Here is a 14,249-nt window from a genome sequence, read left to right on the forward strand (position 1 = left end):
AAGCCCAGGTCTGCTCTCCTGGGCCGTTTTTAAATACCCGGGTGGTGTTTCCATGCCGCGACAAATAACCTGCCCACACCGCGGAAGCGGATCTTTGGTTTCAGGAAACTTAAAGCCGCTTCTGGAGAGTGAGCCCGGGGGGCCCCGAGACAGGGGGTACCTGGGAAGCGTCCCAGGCTTGGTATTGCAGCGTCCCCGTGAGGATGTAGTCACTCAGGTAGAAGACAAAGAGGCTGATGATGAGGAGCGGGCTCACGCCGGCCCACATGGCCTTCCAGTACCAGTTCAGGGTGCGGCCAGTCATGGCCTTGAGGTCACTTTCAAATCTATTTGGGAAACGGGGAGAGAGTCTGGATTATGCACGCCGTCCACATCCCTGTTTGTTTAGGAAGATTCCGTTCTGAGTGCCACTGAGCCTTGGGCACGACCCCTCCGGGGTGTCTGACCCCTCCTGGGCAGAGGGGGTGTGGGGTGGGGCAGGGGGAGGAGCCGAGGCCACCACAGAGCAGGGGAGCAGAGCAGTCCCCCCAGAGTCAGGTGCACGTCAGGAGATAATCTTCCCCGGGGCCACCTCCAGATGAAGGCTGCCGGTGTGGACCAGAGGGCAGTTCCCGGAGATAGCAGAAGCCAGCAGCCTGGAGGGTCACTTATCAAGCCAGACCTCCACGCTCGGGGACCCCGAGGGGCAGCTCTGCCCCCACCCCTCCCATCCTGGTATCAGCAACTCTACTGCCCATGAAAACGCCCCTAAGAGAGGAATCTCTTTTGTACCCTGGAGCCACAGCAGGTTCTGGGACAGAGGGAGAGCCAAACCCGGGAATGCAGCACTCTGGCCAAGACCCGCCGGAGCGGGCGTAAGAGAAACCAGAGCAGTGCCCCCCAAAGGTGGCTGCTCTGGGATTTCGTAGTGTGCACACTACGTCTCCCCCACCCCCACCTTTTAAAGAGCTAATCACGTTTCCTAACACAGACTCAAGTATGGAAAGTGTCTTCAGCACTTTGGGAAATACTGACCCAGCCATCGTCACCCCCATTTAACGGCAGCAGGCACCGAGGCCCAGGCCGTGAGGTCACTTGCCCCAGGGCACCCGGGTAGCGGCAGACCCAGGCCCAGACCCGGCTTGGCCTGCTGTCTCCCGTGCAGGGCCTTGAAACCGCACCCAAAGCAGAAGTGGCCCTGAAGAGGGGCGGGGGTGGGGTGGGGTGAGACGGTCACCAGCTGCAACCACAGCCACCTGTCACACTGGGGCCTGGGGGTTGTCCTGAGCTCCCACCTGACATGGCGCTGTTGCTAGATGTTCACTAGATGGCGCTGTCTCCCTCCCCGTCACTCCCGGATCCTGCCACTTCCACACTCTATAGTATAGAGACGACTTTTTGGTTCTCCCTCCCTCCGGCCTCACCACTTAGCACCACCCCTTTGCATGGACTTGTGCCCTTTCTCCAGCACCTCCAGTGGGCCCTGGGTTCTGTTCCTCTTTCCTCCGCCTTCTCCCTTCCTGGGAAACACCTACCCTCTCAGGTGACCCATCTGTTTCTCCCTCTAGACTGGCGTTTCCCGGGGGACCAACTTGTCCCAGTGTACCCAGGACTTCCCCAGTGTTAGCACTGGACAGCCCGCACCCTGGGAAAGCCCTCGGTCCTGGGAAAGTAGAGTGGGTCACTCTAGCTCGAATGTCCCCAGTAGGTAGCAAATGGGAGGTAGGCTGAAAAAAGGCTTCCTTGACCAAAACGGTTTTGGCAAGGCTACCATTTATACCCCGTCTTTGAGATTCGCAATCGTCTTCATGGCTCCAGGAAGTCCTAGAGGAAAGAAATTCTGACTCTGTTTAACTTATGTCTTGCAAGTTATTTGATCATGGACGTCCTTCAGCATGGCACGGGACCCCAGTGCTTCTGGGGACACAGTGGGAAACGTGGCTCAAAGGGGTCTGGTTTCTAGAATGTCATGGCTGGTGCTGCTCCCTACCCCCACCCCCTCCAAACCAACGTGGGGGGTGGGAAAAGACTGAGGGTGGGGGGGCACAACTTGGCTCACCTGTCTGATCGGCTCATATCTGAGCAGTGCTTCCCAAATGCTCATGTGGACCCCTCCCGTGTGAACGGGTAGGATCTGACTCACCGGGCCCGGGAGGGCCCGAGGTCCCGCATGTACGGTGAGGCTCCCCCCTGGGCCCACGCGGAGGGGCAAGTCTCTCTAAACCAGTGGCCTCAGCCCGGCGGCACAGCCCGTCACCCAGGGGGGGATCTACAACATTCCAGTGCCCGGCTGTGCTCTGGGATCGAGAGCCTGACATCCTGAATCGGCCACGTTTTTTTTGGTTTTAAGTTATCAACTGGACTTTGGTCAGCGTGCCCGAAAAATACTGATGTTCACCGAGGGTCAGAGTATGTGGTGCCTGGAGGTAAGGGATCCCTGCCCCCACTAAGCCGCTGGGGCCCGGCACGATCAGCAGGCGAACGTCCTATAATAAAAAGTAAAACCACGGGAAATGGGGAGAGGAGGTGTTGGCGGCAGGTTGAGCGAGGGCGGGAGCGAGGCCGAGGATGAGCTGAGAGATGAGGGCAGAGGGAAAAGCCATGCCAAGTGGAAAGGGGAAGGCCAAGTGCACGTGGGAAGGGGCTGCTTTCCCGGTGGGGGCGTGGCCTTCGGGGCATCCCCACCCCCTGCAGGTGTTGGGGGCGGGGCCTCCTCACCGCCTCAGCCCGAACACGTAACACACGGCGACGATCTCCACCAGGACTATGAGCAGCAGGGGCAGCGTGGCAGCGTAGTCGTTGAATATGTCGAACCAGTAGTTGCCGGCCTCCATGGTGAACACCAAGCCGATGAGGCAGTTGACGAGGCACACCAGACCTGGGGCCACGAGACCGCACGCTCACCTGCCTGCCACGCCGCCCCCCCCATCCAGTTTCCTGGGTGGCCGCAGAGCCGCCGACCCCGAGGGGACTCTGCCGGGGGCCGGCCTCTCTGCGTGCTTGCCACGGGCGTGTGTGTTCCGGGAGGGGTGGGGGACAGCAAAGGTGTCCCGGGGAATGTGTGTCAGATGTCACTGATGTTAATTCTCGGCGCTGTCCTGCAGGGGGGCCCTCAAACTCGAGGGGGAAAGAAAGTTGTGGGCACGGCTATCTGCGGGGGGCCCACCCAGCCTGTGGGTCTGGTGATTCTGTTTATCCCAACTCAGCCCCTGAGCTCCCGGGAGGTGAGTCGGGGCAGAGGGTTTGCCCTGCAGGGCATCCCGAGGACTCCCGTGGGGAAGCAAAGGGCTCAGAGATACGGAGTAAATTTCCCAACATCCCACAGCAGGTCAGTGACGGACTCTGGGCTCAGACACTGGCCCTTCTGCCTCCAGAACCCGGGCCCTTGTCCCGGTCTCCTTTGGCTGACTCCCTCGGGCACTCCACAAAGTATCTGACTCGCAAGTTCCCACCTCCCACCTGCCCGTCCCGCCATCATACCATGTGCCGTCACTCACCAAACCCCAGTGCCATCTTGAGGGGACACACAAGGACAAGGGGCTACGTGCTGGCCGGGAGCTAACGGCACACAGGGTGCTGCTACAGAGACCAGGTGCAAGGGGAGATGCTAAGTGCTAGAAGGTTCCGACGAAGGGTGGGCAGCTCCGCCCAGGCGGTCAGGGCTTTAAGGCGATGGGGTGGGAACTGGATTGGATTTGGGCTGGGAGAGGGGATGTCCCGGATGCGGTGGGATGGCGCCATCGTGGGTAGGGTGGGGGCCTAGGCGGTGGGGGGAGGGGGGCGGCCACGTACTGATGGGAAGGGGTGGGAAGGGGCTCTCGGGGCAGGGGCGGGGGCTGGAAATGCTCTGTGTCTCGACCTAGGCGGTGGTTACTTGAGCGGGAACGTGTGAAAATGATGGAGTTTGTGTTTAAGAAATGTACACGTTCTGTTAACACGGCAGTGGGAACAAAGGCAGAAGCAGGTTCTCTCCTGGCCTGGAGAGTTCTGAGCGCCAGGTCGGTGAGTCCGGCCTTTCCCGGCGCTGGGGCGGCCACTGCGCTGCCTGGTGAGGGAGAACCAGATGCGCGGGCGAGACGCACACGTGCCAGGTCACGACTGCCCGAGAGGCGGCGAGAGCCACGGCAGGACCGCTGGGAGGTCGCCACCTCCACCAGCACATGGCCCCGCGGCAGCTTGTCCGTCTGCTCCGCGCCCCACGCCCCGCCCTCCCCGACCCCCATGTCCTCCGCGGATTGGCCCACTCACCGGAGATGGCCTCCTTGGGCAGGTGGCTGGAGATGACCTTGCTGTCGGTCAGGGGCGTGAGGATGGCCGCCGTGTTCCCCAGCATGCTCCCGATGCCCAGCATCAACAACATGAAGAAATAGAGGACCGACCACAGCTGGGATGCCGCCATGTTCTTAATGGCCTCGGTGTAGACGATGAAGGACAGGCCAGTGCCCTGGACCGCCTGCCCGTGTGAGAAGACACCAGTTAGACACCCCAGAGGACTTACGGCTCCTTGAGCACGCCCAGTGCTAAGCATCCTGGGGGCCCTGGGGACTGGCCACGAGAAGCCACATGCTGAGGCTGGGTTTTCCGTCTGCAGACCAGCCCCTCGGGCTTAGCTGGGCTGGATAGAAGCGTGAGTCGTCGGGGGTCCGTATTTGCAAAGCACGAGGAGCATCGGGTTCCCGCACGTCTGTTCGGGATGAAATACGACAGATAATTTCTGCTCCCGGTATCATGACTGACTAGGTGCTCCGAGGCCTCGGTGGCTCGGAGCTGAGGTGGGAGGGGGGAGCCAGAGCAAGAGGAGCCCGTAAGGTGGGGAGCTGGCCTGGCCAGCAGGCAACCCGGAGGGCAGTTGCCCCGTGGCCAGATCCCCGCCGCGACAACACTGTTGTGGGGATACTGAACCGCGGAGACAGAACCTAGAGCTCCCTGCTTAAAGACAAACCCCAGGAAGGGGTTGAAAGAGGTCATGAGCTAGGGGTGCCCCCTGGCTACCGGCAGCAGAAGCAAACCCTCTCTGGGGGACAGCTCCCCCGATTTAGACCCGCAGGACCACCAGAGATGATCAAGCAGCGAGCTTGCAAACGGATTTGTAAACCCACGAGAAGACAAGCCACCATAAGTAAAGAGTCAGCGGGACTAAGGTTTAGAACACCCTTCCCCAAGAATGGCAGACGCTGGGGCAGCAGATTCAGAACAGAGGTCAGCTCCATGGCAAACCAGTGAGCACAGTGGGATTCGCCAGCGCTGGGTGCAGACGAGAGGGGGTGATCGCTGGTAGGGAATTTACAAACAGTAACGAAATTACTCAGGTTGGCTTTTTATCATTACTATGAGCCAACACATTCTCAACAGTGATCAAACATTCCTCCCCTTGAGGACAGACTGCCTTCCACTCTCCTGTCCAAGGCCACCAGTGGATCAGCTATGTATGACGTGTTTTTCTCGGAGAGAGACAGAGAAAGAGCAGGGAAGGGGCAGAGAGACAAGGAGCGAGAGAGAATCCCCAGCAGGCTCCACGCTGTTAGTGCGGGGCCCGCCCTAGGGCCCCGTCCCACAAATCTTGAGATCGTGACCTGAGCCGAAATCAAGAGTTGGGCGCTCAACTGACTGACCCACCCGGGCACCCCTATGCATGACATTTTTAAAGAAACAGAAGATAAAATGACCAAGATAAATGTATGACAAGAAACCATTGGAATGAAAAGCAAATTTGAGAGTAAATAGCATCTAAAAACATACTGGATGAAAAGACCACTGACAGCTAAGGACTGCTTGCACCTGAAGAGAAAATTAGTGGACTTGGAAATATATCCCAGGGAGGAATCCATAATGAAGGAAAAAAAAAAAAAAAGATAAGAAGGTGGGAAAATATCAAAGAGTGGCCTCGCAGGGTGGGATGAGAAGGTCCAGCTGGAATTCCGAACGGGGAAGACAGGCGGAAGTCAAGGCGATGATTACGAGGACATAGGGACGAATGTTCCAGAACTGGTAAGATACACGGGTCCGTGGATCCAGGAAGCCCAACGTCACCCAAGCCCACGCTGGATAAATAGAAATGCATCCACGCTTGGATTGCGGAGGCCAGAGTCCCAGAGAAGATGACAGAGAAATCGGAGGGAAGCCGGGTCCTTTGGAGAAGGACTTTCGAAGGGCAATGATGGAATCCAGAACCACAAGGCAAAGATCTCCAATGAGTCAAGAGAAAAGAGCCGTACACCTGGAACTAATATAACACTATATGTTAATGAGGCTGAGATTAAAATTAAAAGCAAAAAAAAAAAAGTTTATTTATGTATTTTGACAGAGAGACAGAGCGAGCATGAGCGGGGGGGGGGGGGGGGGGGGGGAGGGGCAGAGAGGGAGGCAGACGCCAAATCCCAAGCAGGCTCCAGGCTCCGAACGGTCAGCACAGAGCCCAACATGGGGCTCGAACCCACGAAGGGCGAGATCATGACCTGAGCCAAAGTCAGATGCTTAACGACCGAGCCACCCAGGCGCCCCTAAAGGAAGGCATTTTAAGGGGCTGCTTGGAATTCTCTCTCTCCCTCTCTCCCTCTGCCCCTCCCCTGCTTGCTCTCTGTCTCTCAAACACGCACTGAAAAAAGTGTATTTTATTTATAAAAAAATAAATAGATAAAACTAGGTGGACAAGGTGAAAGCGTTCTAAAAATCCTTGTTCTTTCTGTTTGGGTGGGAAGTCACGATATTGTTCAATTTCAGATTTTGTTAAGTCAAATACGCACAGGAAGAATTCGGAAGGAGAAATACACCGTGTCCCTTCCAAACAGTAGAGAATAAAGCGGAACGAGGGGGAGAGACGAACAAGAACAAACACAATCGGGGAAAAAAAGGCCCCAGGTTGAATAAAGGAATAACCACGTAATTCTTGGACGCCGAGCCAAGCTTAAAAGTAAGTCAGGAAAACCCCCAAGTGTCCAAAACAAAAAGGAAATTTGAAATGAGTTCACGGACCAGGAACCGAAGCCCACGGAACCGATCAAGGCCTTGAGGGCTGCGGCTTGAGGGCTGGGGCTGTGACACCCGCCCAGGAGGGGGTCAGGCCACAGGCCGGTGTGAGCAGGGAGCCGGGAAAGACTAAGCGTGGCCCCACCCGTGAAATGACCTGATAAGCGAACGTGATGCAAGCCGGATTCCGGAACCAGAGCCAACGTTCCCCGGGAAGTTGGTGCCAGTGGACAAGCCACCAAATGCAGGTGCGGTGGGGACTGGCCTTTGAAGCTCCTGAGCCATGGAAAAGTAGCTCTGGGGGCCTCATGACGAGCTGTTTAAGCTCTTTATCTACATCTTTGGTTGAGGAACCAGACATCGCGAGCCACGTCTTAAGAGAAGAATGCACACGATCCCGGCGTGAAGGCGATAGAAACCACTCTAGGCCCGGGATCCTCAAACAGGGCCCCGGTGGATGGACTTGGGTGGGGAGGAAAGTTAGTAACAAAGGCCTCTCGCTGGGTCAGAACCAGTAGGTCCTCGCCGCCCCCCCCCCCCAGCCCCCCGGGGGGGAGTGGCTGCCGAATCGAACAGGCGGCATCTGGGAGGCAACGCACAGGTCTGACACCAAAGGCTGACCGGAGAATCTTCCTTGGCTTCTCTCGGAGGAGAGAAGCGGGCCGAGATCCTGCCTTACCGTGGCCAGCTCTGATTCCAAGCTGCAGTTCCTAATTTGTGGGAGCACCTCGCTGTATTTGCCGGGGAAGGCCGAGGCTAGATAGCCCTTCACCTGCTCCAGGTTGCTGGCTGTCAGAAAGCCATCTTCAAGGTCAAAGGAGTTGGTCAGCAGCAGAATCACCCTGCAGAGCGGAATGCCAGGTTGACCTTCACTGAGTAGAAAGGCCGCGGTCGCCAACCCCTCTCTCGGAAGCCGGGGTGCTGGGGTTCCCTCCCCTCGGATTGGGCAAGGTCTCTCCAACAAAGGGAATCTGTTGATGGGTGACCTTTTTTTCTTTTTTTTAGTTTTTTGATGTTTTTAAAAAGTTTATTTAGTTTTGAGAAGAAGAGAGCAAGCAAGCAGGGGAGGGGCAGAGAGGGGGGGGAGAGAGAGAGAATCCCAAGCAGGCTCGCGCTGTCAGCATAGAGCCTGACGCTGGGCTCCATCCACAAACCGCGAGCCGAAATCAAGAGTCGGACCCCTGACCATGTCACCCAGACACCCCGGTTGGTGACCTTTTAAAGTCCGGGGTGACCTTGAATGGCTTTGAGGGAGCCTGAAAGAGGGCCAGAGATGAGAAACCAACCCACACAGCTAGGCCGCTTAAACCTCTGGGCCCGCATTGTCCGACGGAAATTTTGCGACGATGGGACCGTTCGGCGTCTGTGCCGTCCCACGTGGCGGCTGAAGCCTTGAATGCGGCGGGTGTGACGGAGAGACCGACTTAAATTCATTTACATTTCAGTGGAAACCGGTGTGAACAAAAGTGCAATGAACTGATTGGATGTAACTAACATTAATTAAATCAGTCCACATTTAAATCTGTAGGTGGCCCCTTGGGGCTAGTGACTGCCGTATGGGACAGCCTAGTCTGGATGATGTTTATTATACGTTGGATAAGGCGGGCGGGCGGGGGGGTGGGGGGCAGACAGGAGATTCTGTAATGGCCCTGGCTCACCCAGAGGGTTCTGGGTTACTCCCAAGGTCAGGGAGACGGGGCAGAAGAAACCGAGGTTTGGCTGTTCAGTGCCTCCCTGTGCTAAGAGCTTTGGACGTACGAAGCTGCCCTCAGCCCTCCGGCGGGGTGCCCGGGGTTGGGCCCGGGTGGAGAGCCGCAAAGCCGGTGTCCTCTGTCCCATGCCCCTTGACTTCCCTGTGCCATCTCTTCCCAGGCGGCTCTCAGAGCTTGGGGGACGGCGGGACGCACCCCCAACCCCAGGCCCCGGGGCTCACGGGGCGGCTTACTGGTTCAAGCAGCTCTCGTAGTTGAAGGTGGCCTTGAAGCCGTAGATGGAGAAGGTCACGACGCTGGCAAAGATGGAGGTCGAGCTGTTGATGAGGGACACGATGATGGCATGCTTCTGGCAGTTGGTGGAGGGCTGGTTGTAGCTGGCAAAGGCGATCAGGCTGCCGAAGCCCAGGCCGAGGGAGAAGAAGATCTGCGTGGCCGCGTTGATCCAGGCCTTGGGGTTGGCCAGCTGCTCCAACTGCAAAGCCGGCAGAGACGGGGCTGGGGGACCCGGCCGGGTGGCGCTCCCCCTCCCCTGCCCCGTAACCCACCGACCGGCAGAGGGCGGGAGGCCCGGGGAGGGGGAGTGATATGTAAAAGGAACCTCTGATCCATGACCAGGCACTGTGCGGGCCCGCGCCCCCACGAGATGGAGGCGGTGTGGGCTGGGGCTGGAGCTCTAGGTCTGGGGTGACGGTGGGGGGGCATTTGCGGGGGCGGGGGGGGGCTACCACAGCCATCTTGTTTCCAGGAGCCAGATTTGCCAAATGAACTTGTCCCAAAGGCGATAGTGCCCCCCCCACCCTCTGGCGACTGATGAGCATTGGCTGTGGGGCGTCGGGGAGCGGGGGGGGGGGCTAGGGAGGGATCACAGAAAACCCTGCGGGGTGTGGATTCACCTCTGTAAGGGAAGGGGTGCGGGCAGGTGTGCGGGAGGGAGAGAGGTGGCTGGGTGCTAAATCCGTAGACTGCCAGGAGGGTGTGGGGTGCGAGTGGGGGCCGGGAAGCCAGATGCGGGGCTGGGGTAGCAGTCACTCGGGGTGGGGGAGGCGCTGAGGAGGAGGAGGGTGGGCGGGCCAAAGACTCAGCGTCCCAGAATGAACAGGGCTTGGGGACGGCCTGGCTGAGGAGGTGACCCAGTGCCCGTAGGTAATCCACACCGCCCCCACCCACCTCCCTGGGTCTTCCCCTCTTTCCATCCATCCTGGAAGATGGAAGGTCCCCTTCCCCCCAGCCCGTACCTTGGGTGTGAACATGTACGCCAGGCCGTTGGTGGCTCCGTGGAGCGTGAGGCCCCTGACCAGGTAGATGATGAGCACACAGTAGGGCAGCAGCGCGGTAAAATACACCACCTGCGGGCACCAGAGGGCAGAGTCAGCGTCCTGGAGACACGGTGCCCACAGTGCCCCTCTTGTCCCTGCGACAGACCTGAAGGCCTCACGAAGCACCACACTATCACACGTCCAGCTGGCAGCTGGCAAGTGCAGGGGGGCTGGGTTTGAGTTTGGGCCGGCGGAGAAAGTGGGGAGGTGGGATGCATTTGCCCACCTCCGTAACTGCCGGGCAATCTGCTTCAGGAGAAACAGGAGACCTGTGCCTGCCACTCTCCCTTCAACCGGACGTTATTCCAGAGAGGATTTGAGGCCGGGGTGCTTGGGGGGTTCAGTTAAGCGTCCGACTTCGGCTCGGGTCATGATCTCACGGTCCGAGAGTTCGAGCCCCGCGTCGGGCTCTGGGCTGACAGCTCGGAGTCTGGAGCCTGCTTCAGATTCTGTGTCTCCCTCTCTCTCTGCTCCTCCCCCACTCATTCTCTCTCTCTCTCCAAATAAACATAAAAAGTTAAAACAGGAAAGAAAGGATTTGAGGCAGCCCACAAAAATATACCTAGCACATTAACATTAAAAAAATGTTATTTTTTTTAAGTTTATTTATTTATTTTGAGAGAGAGCGAGGGGAGGGGCAGAGAGAGAGACAGAGAGACAGAGAGAGAGTCCCAAGCAGGCTCCACTGTCAGCACAGAGCTCTCCCCGGGGCTCGAACTCACGAACCGGAAGATCATGACCTAAGCCGACCTAAGTCAGACGCTTAACCGACTGAGGCGCCCTGCTTTACAATGTCTTTAAAAGAAAGAACAAAACCAAGAGAAACCCCCAAAAAACCCGGGGGCTGGGAGCAAGGCACGTCTCTCCAGAACGGAGCCCCGAGAGAAACTTGGCCCTGAGAGGAGCTTGTAAGGGAAACGTGATGACGTGGGCGTGGGGAGCGTGTCCCCATCAGGAATATGACACAAATTCGATGAGCTGATGTTTTATGAGCGGCTTCGCTGTCGCGGGGTTGAACGCTGGACGTGAATGGCATTTCTGGTCGACCAAATCGTGATCCTGCGGACACGACACGTATCACGAGTCCGGTGGTGTTCGTGGTGGTTTGGGCGACCGCCTCACGCTCTGGTCCTGCTGACTCTTACACGGCTTCGAACAGGGATCTGCCGGTGCCCGGATGCCCGTCCGGGAACTGGCGCCTTTCCCCCCTATCGACTGCGTATGCGCCCCAGAGCCCCTTTACTTAAAGCCCAGAAGTACTTCGCGAAAAGAATCTTGCGAAGGCGGTTTTTGCTTAAGGTGTGGGTCCTCCGGTGAGAAATGTGCCTGGGGGCCCATGTCCAGATGGGCCCGGATCGCACTGGGCCCCCCCCCCCCTCCCGCTGAGGCATTGGCGCCACCTTCCCGGCCACTCCCGAGGCCACCAGAGGAACAGTTTGTTTTCCCTCACCCCAGGGGACGGCAAGCAGAGGTGGGGCGTGTCTTTTATCACTGATCCCCGAGGTCATCGTGACTTGAGAAGTCATCAACCCAGCTGGGATGACGGGTATGGGGCAGAGACAGATGAGGGCGAGGGCATCGGCCAGCGCGCTGAAGGACATCAAGGGCAAGAGAGGAGGGGTGACCGATGTCCACAGCCAGGGGACACGGAAGGCAGGTCCCTGGAACTTCCCTCCTTCCCCTCAGGTAAACAAGTGTCCTGGGTGGGGGGGGAGGGGCTCTCCGGGCTCCCTCCTCCCTCATCAGGGAAGCTGGGCATGTGGCCCAGCCTACACCACCGGGAGAAACCATTTCTGACCAGTCTGCAACAATTCATTGGAGGGGAAAAAAAGGAGATTCCAAAGAGAAGAGGCCAGGAAATGGTACACGGTTTTTAACAGAATTAGTCCCCATAAATAAAGCTGTGGGGGCGCTCTGTCATGGAGACGGGGTGTGGCTTGAGCAGAGGCAATGGATTAAGTGTTCATGGCATGGCATGACCTCATACGGCACTTGTATAAATGATCTGGGAAAGAGTTGACAGATACTGCCCTCGGGTCTTCTGTATCACGCTCATAATCATCTGGCGGAGACACATGGCAAAACCCATGTTTTTATGAGCATAAAATACTAGCCAAGCTTCGAGATGGGACAGAGTGAGTAGCCACGGGCTCTAAGTTCTTCCAGAGAAGGTTCACTAGTCTTTTAGCTTGGCCGTGGGACGGGGCGCCGTTGGGGCTACGATGCTGGCCGTCACGGAGTCTTGGAGACCAACAGAAGACGCCAGGCACAGTACTGGGCTCGTCGCAGGGTGCCTAAGATACTATGGGTCATTCTGGTCCTGCTGCCTCAAGAGAAACACGGTGGGGCTGGAGGAGGCGACGCAGGCGGTCAAGACGGTGAGGGCAGGTGGCCTCTTAGGAACTTCTGAAGGGAAAAGTTGGGATGGATCAAGTCACCAAAGGTATGGAGAGAGCAAACAGGAGGCGATTCACCGGACAAGAGGGTGGGGAGTCTTAGGGACAAAGCTGGGTGTGTCCCAGCTCTGCCCTCACTGGTTGGTGCCCCGGGGCTGGCTCCTTTGCCCCTCCACACCTCGGGTGAGTGGGATAAGGAAATCCACTCCGAAGGGCTTTTGCAAGACTGAGGCAAGGCGCACGCCCAGCCCGCAGGGGACCGGCTAGGAGTGAATGGGTATGAATGAGGCAGGTGTCACCGGGGGTCCAGGGCGCCTGCCGCAGCTTGAGAAAGATGGCAGGTGCTGGAAACACTGCAGGAAACACTTTCCACCTGGGGCAGATTAGAGTTCAAGAGCATCTCAGCCCCCTCCCGCGCCCCCGGAAGGAGTATAAAGCTGGGGGTGCACCAAGGAGAGAAGGTTTGGAAATCAGGCCTGACCAGCAGCTCAGAGCAAAGGTTCTCAGACTCAGCTGCAGATTAGAACCCTCCCGGGGGAAGCTTTTAACATCCCGAGGCTCAAGTCCCTCCCTGCCCTGATCACTCCAGGGCCTCTTGGGGGAGGACCTGAGATACCAGAGTTCTAGAAGCTCTCCAGGTGACCCGGATGTGCCGTCCAGTTTGAGAGCCAGCGGCCAGGGTGTCTGGGGGACGTGCGCAGTCACTTAAGGCTTTTAAAGAAGGGAAGACTCACTGTCGAGGTGTTCGGTGCCGCTCAGGTGGTGTGGCTTTGGGGACAGCTGCCTGGCACAGACATGCTCATCCGTGTAGGGACCGGGAGCGCCCCCACTTCAAGACCGCAACTTCAAGCACCTCCGGCCACGTTCACGGTCGCCTCGCAGGGGATTCGTGCCGGTGACGTCGCCGCTGCCCTCCCCCCGCCCCGTCCCCCCCCCAGCACGGCTTCTGCGCCCTCACGAGCACCGCCCAGGTCCCGGGCGGGGGGGGGGGGGGGGCGCTGTGCGGACCCACCTTGCCGGTGGACTCGGTGCCCCGCAGGATGCAGAGGTACACCACGAGCCAGGCCAGGAGGAGGCAGAGCGCCTGCTCCCACTGCACGCCCCCGCTGTCCTGGATGGACGGCGAGATGTTGAGGGTCTTCCGGTACCAGAAGTACTGCGTCGAGGATGCCTTCTCACACTCCTCGTCGTAGCCTGTGCGGTTGCCGTTCAGCGGGCACACGGACCACGGCAGGGGGTCCTTGGGGATCAGAACAAGCACACGGCCAGGTGAGGGCTGGGGCCGAAGGGCAGAGCAGGGAAGGACGGGAATGGGCCTGACGGGAAGGGTGCCTGGTCCCCAAAGGCCAGGAGCATCCGAAGGCAGACAGGGACCAGGAGGGCCGGTCAGGGGCACAGACGGGCTTGGGGGGAGGAGAGAGGCGGGGAGAGGGCTTCGCGCACCGTGCAACCCCACGGGAGTTTGTTGAGGATCACCTGGCTCTGCCGTGGGTCCGAGACACCGGACCAGACAGACGACGGCCAGACCGTCTACGAGAATAGAACCCACAAGCTCTGCAGCAATGAGCCCGCGGACTCCAGCCACAGCATCTTGCAGGGAGTGGCCTGGAGTGGGGTGGGCAGGACCTGGGCAGTGACAGCCAGTCACGTGCTCCCCGACCCCAGACCAACCGGAGAAAGCCCAATCTGCTCCCCTCACCGCACAGATAGCCCCCCCCTACCCCAGTCCGGGCACACCGGAAGCCGTGCCTTTTTTCCCCACTGACACACCTTCCCCATTCCTCTGCCTGCCCTGGGGTCTCCGCCGAAGGCAACGATCGCAAGCTCTGGATAAATTGCTTCAGTCTGTTCTCATTTGGGTGGACTTGGCTGATTTT

The 14,249-nt window shown here is 58.6% G+C and overlaps 1 protein-coding gene across 1 annotated transcript in view; it reads right to left on the minus strand.

Moving 5' to 3' along the window:
* SLC6A20 (solute carrier family 6 member 20) overlaps positions 1–14,249 on the minus strand; it is a 37,596-nt gene that overhangs the window by 2,534 nt on the left and 20,813 nt on the right. Inside the window, exons 4-10 of the mRNA XM_043587215.1 lie at positions 13,385–13,612; positions 9,896–10,006; positions 8,891–9,132; positions 7,625–7,787; positions 4,228–4,432; positions 2,698–2,857; positions 161–326 (exon numbers count right to left, since the gene is read on the minus strand). Coding sequence (XP_043443150.1) covers positions 161–326; positions 2,698–2,857; positions 4,228–4,432; positions 7,625–7,787; positions 8,891–9,132; positions 9,896–10,006; positions 13,385–13,612 — 1,275 coding nt within the window. The remainder of the gene's footprint in view (positions 1–160; positions 327–2,697; positions 2,858–4,227; positions 4,433–7,624; positions 7,788–8,890; positions 9,133–9,895; positions 10,007–13,384; positions 13,613–14,249) is intronic.

Source organism: Prionailurus bengalensis, chromosome A2 (genome assembly GCF_016509475.1).
Source record: "Prionailurus bengalensis isolate Pbe53 chromosome A2, Fcat_Pben_1.1_paternal_pri, whole genome shotgun sequence".
In the NCBI taxonomy this organism is placed as follows: domain Eukaryota; kingdom Metazoa; phylum Chordata; class Mammalia; order Carnivora; family Felidae; genus Prionailurus; species Prionailurus bengalensis.